The 6,952-nt window shown below is 45.3% G+C and overlaps 1 protein-coding gene across 1 annotated transcript; it reads left to right on the top strand.

Moving 5' to 3' along the window:
- The first annotated feature begins 1,914 nt into the window (after positions 1-1,914).
- Positions 1,915-6,694, top strand: LOC142456941 (interleukin-6-like). The gene is given in 6 exon segments (XM_075558315.1): positions 1,915-1,957; positions 1,960-2,022; positions 2,189-2,379; positions 4,018-4,131; positions 4,815-4,961; positions 6,130-6,694. Coding segments are annotated over 6 exon segments (711 nt in total). The 5' UTR covers positions 1,915-1,929; the 3' UTR covers positions 6,298-6,694.
- The last annotated feature ends 258 nt before the right edge of the window (positions 6,695-6,952 follow it).

Raw genomic sequence — 6,952 nt, 5'->3', positions numbered from 1 at the left:
CACGGGGCATTCGACGCTGTCCTATAGAGTCACTACATGCAGAATTAACTCGATGACTGCAAGTTTATTTCTTTATTAAAAAGTCTCAATTTCGTCACACCTGCGAAACTTTTTGTTATGTATAGTAACATTCACCAGTTTGGAGATTAGAATTTGGACATCTTTGAGCAGTCAGTATTCAGCCTACCACACCAAGTTTTTACTACCTTTTTGAATCCTTGGATATCAGCTCCCCTTGATTTAGAAACACAAGGCAGATGTGGTCCATCCAGGCCTTTGGGGAGCTGGTCCCAGCCCTAGAACATCCTCACTGTCAGACCAGCATTATCAGGGGCCAGGCTAGGGCAGTGAAGACATCAGAGTTGACACTATGAAGACCAGACCTGAGCCTGGCACTGCCAAGAGCTTTGCTTTCTAAGCTGGCTGCCCTCCAAGATCAACTGAACCTTTTTCTAAATTGATATATCACAGGACCCTAACACTCTCTCTCCAAAGGACTGAAAACAAAACCACCAAAGGATCCTTCCCCTTTTTCATTCTCAAACTAAAAACCCAGTTCCAGGACTGCTGCTTCTCTCTTTAGGTCGTCTGTAAAAGGATGGGTGACCTCACTTTCTCTAATGTTATTAGGAAAACAAAACTTCAGCAAATCAATTCATATCTCAAATGCCTCAGTAGCGGTCATTGTATTAGCAATCCTGAAGAGATATCTTTTGCAAGGCAAATACCTGATTAAAATGTTAACACCATGTTTTGTAAATAATGTTTTGGTACAACATAAGAGCTATCTGGTCTATGGGATTATTTGCATGAGACTAAGGACCTCCCTGCAAGAGGTGTCATGCACTCTGGGTCCCACAAAGAGTCCAGGCATTGGAGGGAGAGCATGATACTGAGCTTAGAGCCCTCTCTAGGATTCCATCCCAGCCACCTGTGAATTCAGCAAGTCAAGTCATACCGGGAACCAGAGCTGTGACCACAAGTTCCACAAGAAGCCAAGGTCCTTCCCTCAACCGATGATCCGGACTAAAGAGGTAAGTTTCATTCTCCCCATCTGAGCCCAAACCAATTGGGTGTGGGTGCCTGGAAAGCTTCAGTAGACCCCATGCCCTCCAGGCACCTCTGAGACTCTCCAATTGGGCCACCCAGATGGCCCTGCTGACAGCACGCGAGCACAGAGATTGAAGTCTTCATGGGAAGGGTCCTTTAGTATCACTAGGAAGAGAGCCGGGCTGGTGCAGGTGGGGGGGAAACTGGCAAGGGCCAAAATTACAGAAAGGAGTCTCCTGTGTGCTCCACCTGGAGACTCCAAGGAAAACTGCATGCGATTCCAGGCAGCAGACAGCTCTGCGATCCCTGCTCAAGCCACTAGGAATGAAAAGCACAGCAGAAGACGGGCAGTGTGATTTTACTCGAGTTGGTGGATTGTGGTTGTGGTGTCTGCTGAGGAAACTCAGGTCAGAGCATTTTAGGTGTTTTCAGACACAAATTAACGGGAAATCTATATCCTGACCTGTTAATCTGATCATTGAGAGTTTTTGCCTTTTTTTTAAAGCATACTCAACTTAGCTTTTCCTTTTTCCCCCCCTTGTAAGACTTAGGGCATGACTTCAGCTATACTTTCTCAAGAGAGCCCAAAGTGCTGAGTCACTTTAAAAAAAAAAAGAAAGGAAAGAAAGAGTGATCTTGCGTCTAGGATAAGGCTGGATGATGACCTCAATCAGCAGCATAGCCCCCTCACCCTACCCCCCTCCACCGGTCGTGAGGTCTGTGATGTTAAAGGACGTCACATTGCACAATCTTAATGTTTCCAAGCAGCCCCACCCACCCCGGCCCCACACCCACCCTCCAACAAGATTTATCTAATGTGGGATTTTCCCATGAGTCTCAATATTAGACTCTCAACCCCCAATAAATAGGACACTGGAGATGTCTGAGGTTCATTCTCCCCTTGAGCCCCCCAGAACATAAGAGCGCTGCATCTGCCCGTCAGAAACTCAACTATGAAGTCCCTCTCAACAAGTAAGTGGAGGAAATCCCAAGCCCTGGGACTGCCTGGCCGCCCTGGGCTGTGGGAGGGAGCGGGTGGTGTGTCCACAGTTGAGCTTGGCGGCCAGCCAGCAACCAGCAGCTCAGCTTCCCAGCTGTGCAAGCAGCTCAGTCCGGCTCTTCCTTCCCTCCGACACAGGCACCTTCAGTCCAGTAGCCTTCTCCCTGGGGCTGCTCCTGATGATGGCTTCTGCATTCCCCACGCCGAGACCCCTGGAAGGAGATTCTAAAGGCGATGCCATCTCAGACACACCACCGCTCACCTCTTCAAACAAAACCCTAGAACTTTTGATGTTCATCCTCTCCCAAGTGGAGGAACTGCGAAAGGAGGTGGGTAGGCTTGACTGTGTGTGTGGAAATGCTGCCATACGCGTTCTTCTTGTGCCGGAAGGTGGACAGGGGCGTGGGGAGATCTTTGCCAATGGGAAGAGTCAGTCTTCGGGGGACAGGTTAGAGTTGAGGACCAAGTGGGGGGCAATTGTCTTCTGCATTCCTCCTCTGCTCTTGGGTCTCAAGAATTGCTTCCCTTCCTGGGCAACACAGAACGGAGTTGGAGTCCATGGTCCCAGCCCCATTCCCAGCTCTACACGTCCCTTCTCCGGAACCAAAAAGAAGGTCTGCTAGCCTTCCTTTCGCCCTGGGACTTTGGGGTGATTTGAGGAAGTCCCACCTGAAAGGACTGCGCAGCGTCTCAGCACAGCTGCCGACCTTATGGGCCGTGCAGACGCAGTGAGGGCTTCTCAAAGGTGCTCCAGCTCAGAGGGGGCTGTATGGATACTAGATAGCCCACGCAGGGGAAACGTCACCAGCAGGGTTGGGCAAACACTTTGTTCTTGTGTTTGGGGTGAAAGTCGACACAAGTGAGCTCCAGTTGACTATTTCCTTACCAATCACGGCCTCTGTATCTACGTGCTGGTTGTTTGTAGTCCCCAGGCTTTAAATGCAAGGTATCTATCTGCCTCTGGTTTGGTAACTTGGAAAGGACACAGCCATAGGGAACAGAAGACTGCATTCCAGTTCCTGCTCTGCCAGATTCCCTTCCTGGACTTGGGCAAATTCCCCACCACCTCTGGGTCCCCCTGTAAAATCCTAAGTTGAACTAGCTAATCTCACAGGTCTCCACGCTCTGAAACATTCTATGGCTTGGATTATATTTGCCACATTATCATCAAAATGATGATCTCTATTAAGTACTAAGGATGCCAAGTACTTTGCATAAATTTATCTAATCTTCCTGATGAACTGAACAAGATGGCATTTTTATTATCCCCCATTTGGAACTAAGGAAACCGAGACTCCAGAGAAATAGCAAGACTGAAGTTGTTGGGGTGCTCTGGTATCCACATGTGATGAATTATATTTTACCCGGTTTGCTAGGATACTGCGTGGCTGTGATCTTATTCTTCTGTAAGAACTTCCTGGCTGTGGTAGAACACGAGTGGGCCCTCTAGTGGTGTTTTTTGTAGAGGCGCTTCACTGATTGAGAACCTTACCTTTAAGTCCTGATGTTATAATGAATTATGCTTTGGGCTGCTAACCAAAAAGTCTGCAGTTCAAAACGACCAGCTGCTCCAAGAGAGAAAGATGAGGCTTTCAGGTTATAGTCTCAGAAACCCACAGGGGCAGTTCTACTCTGTCCTATAGAGTCGTGATAAGTCAGAACTGACTCAACAGCAGGGAGTTGTGGTTTTGTTTTGTTTGTTTCTTTGTTTGTTTGCTTGCTTGTTTGTTTGTTTGAAGCACATTGTGATGAAAGCACACAGATGCTAACCAAAAGGTCAGTGGTTTAAACCCACCAGCCACTCAGCGGGAGAAAAGATGTCACAGTCTGCTTCTGTAAAGATTTCTAATATAGTCTTGGAACACTTTGGGGCAGGTCTAGTCTGGCCTATAAGGTTGCTTTGAGTTGAAATCCACTTGGTAGGAGAGAGTTTGGTTTAATGGAAAGATTATGATGTTCCTCCCCAGATGTGTGACAAGTATGACAAGTGTGAAAACAGCAGGGAAGCACTGGCAGAAAACAATCTGAACCTTCCAAAGATGAGAGAAGAAGACAAATGCTTCGAAGATGGATTCAACAAGGTACGAGCTCATCAGGTACAAGCCCTTGCACCTTTCCTTAGGCACAAGCCCTTGCACCTACAGATGCACACAGGCAATAGAGAAGATGGAGGCAAGGTTCACTGTATAAGTTAGGTAGCTTTCATGAGAAGGTAATTTCAAACTCTTTAAAAAAAAAGCAATTTATTTTTTAACAGACGTGGTTTGAAATGGCCTCCCTGAGCTCAAGTTTTCAATCTAGAAGTAGCCAGGGCGAAACCTCAGCAGGTTTAGCGAGTTTGTCCTGGGTTTGGTGATATGATGACCTTTCTCCTCTTTGGTTGCCTGCAGCAAAACCGCTGCTCTCCCTCCCTTCCTGCTAAGGTCATTCTCTACACCCTTCTTCCACACAGTGAGATAACCTGCACTGACTTCTGATGAGTTCATGCAGCACGTCTCCGCCTAGCACTGACAAGGACAGGAGGGCAGCCAGCGGGGAGGGCTTCCAGGGCCACATCCTAGCATCTGTTGGGCTTTGGGTGGAACTGATTACACAGATATGGAAAATGGGGCATATGTGTTATTGATATCCCAAAACACAATGCTCACAAAATATGTTCCCTGGAAGGCAAAGGAACCAATAGCCAAATGATCTCTCCTTTAACTTTTCAAATCTTTTCTATCTTCCTGACAATAACCAAATTTTCCATTATCTTTCCTCTTAGGAGACTTGCCTGAGGAGAATCATCACTGGTCTTTCACAGTTTTACAAGTACATGGAATTCGTGGGGAGCACTTTGGAAGAGGAGAACAGAAAGCTCTCAGGTGTGCTGAAGAGCACCAGAGCACTGATCCAGCTCCTGAAGGAAAACGTAAGTGTCTTGGGCATGCAGACTCATTCACAAAGAGTGGAGCCATGTGAAGGAAGGATCAGAGAATGAGTCTCCAACGGATAAAATTTTTTTTCTTCTTTCTTTAAAATTTTTTGGGGTAGCATACCTTCAACAAAGGGCATTAAACACCATTGATCTGTTGATAAATGCATTTAAAACTACATTAAATGAGGTGGATTTTTAAACTATTTCTGTAAGTTTAAGAAATTGTGAAAAGTCTATTTTCTGAGACAGGAGACATCTCTCAGTGAGCCCTAGCGACGAAGAACAAAGATTCAAAAAATTATGTTAATTATTGGCCTTGCCTTTTTTGTCATCATGGCTGCTTTAGCTCTTTTTCCCTACTTTGTACTAGAGGAGTTAATGCAAAGAAGTCACCCAAAGCTGTGCCTCAGGCTTTGGTCCCCCACCAACTACCTATTCAAATGCTAAGTTATGGAAGGGTCACTACACAGCATGGGAATGAGCTACCTGGCCTTTCTTAGCCAGGCGTCCATTCTCACACGTTACCTGCACAGAATCCGCTGCAGTCTCACTCTGAGGGTCTGGAGCAGGGCCGAAGATTTCTAACAATCCCCAGGTGACGCTGGTGCTGCTCCTGCAGCACATTTTGCAGGATGGGACGTGGAACTTTGAACTCTTCACTTCCTGTCGGTCTCACCAATCCTCTGTCCACTCCTAGACCAGAGTCCTCAGCCAAAAACAGAGTAGATTCTCAATGGATTCTGGATAGATGGGGAAGAGGGAGAAGCATTAGAGTTTGAGATTACTGAAGGGGCCACCACTGAGCATTCACAGATGCATCCTTCAGTCCCTTAGTCTACCAGTAGCTATGAAATTCCATCTGTTTACCAACCACTGTTTCAGGTAACAGAATAATAGACCAAGATTCAACTGGTGCCTTCAAGATGCTTATGGTCAATGGGAGATAGAGCCACAAAGAGATGATGATAATTCTGTTTCTCTGAAAGGGGTTAGGCAGGGTGGGCCAAGACGAGAAGCGCTTCAGCCCATAGGATAAATCATGGCAGGCATCCCCAATTAACCTCATCTACCTGTTCCCTAAACAGCCCACAGCCCAAAGCACCTGTCTTTTAGGATTGCTTAAACATTGAAATGATGCATTTGTCTTTTTCTCCCTCTTCAGGTCAAGCATCCAAATGAAATAGCCACCCTTGACTCGACCACAAATACCACTGAGCTGCCTAAATGGCAATTAAACACCAAGTGGCTGAAGAATACAATGATTAACCTCATCGTTCAAAACTTGGAGAAGTTCATTCAGTTCAGCGTGAGGGCTGTTCGGCTAATGTAGCCGGGACATTCATGGTCATTGCAGTTCGTGGGCATTCCTTCACCTGGTCAGATACATGGCTGGGGGGCACATAACTTATTTTGTTCTCTATGAAGAACTAAAAAAAAATGAGCGTTAGGACACTATTTTAATTTATTGATATTTAAATATGTAAAGTCGAGTTAATTTATAAAAATGATATATTTATATTTTTATGAAATGCATTGGAGATGAAATAATACAGTAAAATGGCTCTGTACCTTGGATACCCTCATCCTTCCCAGAGGCAGATCATTTCATAGAATGTATCAGCTTACCTCACATAAACTGCTAATTTAAACCTATTTTTAAAGAAATATTTATATTGTATTTATATGTTTAAATTTTTTATACCAATAAATTACCTTTTTTAAAATAAGTCTGCAACTAAGCTAATCTATGTCACGCTGTACAGAACTTAATCTTGCTACCACTACCACTACCAAATACTTAGTTTACATATATTGAGGTCAGATAGAACTGTTTCTTCAAATTTTTGAGACTGTAAATCTTTACAGGAGTAGACAACTTCATCTTTCTCCATCAGAGCAACTGGTGGGTTTGAACCTCCAACCTTGTGATTAGCAGTCCAAAGTTTAGCCCACAGAAACGCCAGAGCTCATTATATACACACACA

The sequence above is a fragment of the Tenrec ecaudatus genome, chromosome 9, assembly GCF_050624435.1.
Source record: "Tenrec ecaudatus isolate mTenEca1 chromosome 9, mTenEca1.hap1, whole genome shotgun sequence".
In the NCBI taxonomy this organism is placed as follows: Eukaryota; Metazoa; Chordata; class Mammalia; order Afrosoricida; family Tenrecidae; genus Tenrec; species Tenrec ecaudatus.
Note: the sequence above shows the minus strand (reverse complement) of the source record. Positions and strands in the feature narration are given on the sequence as shown.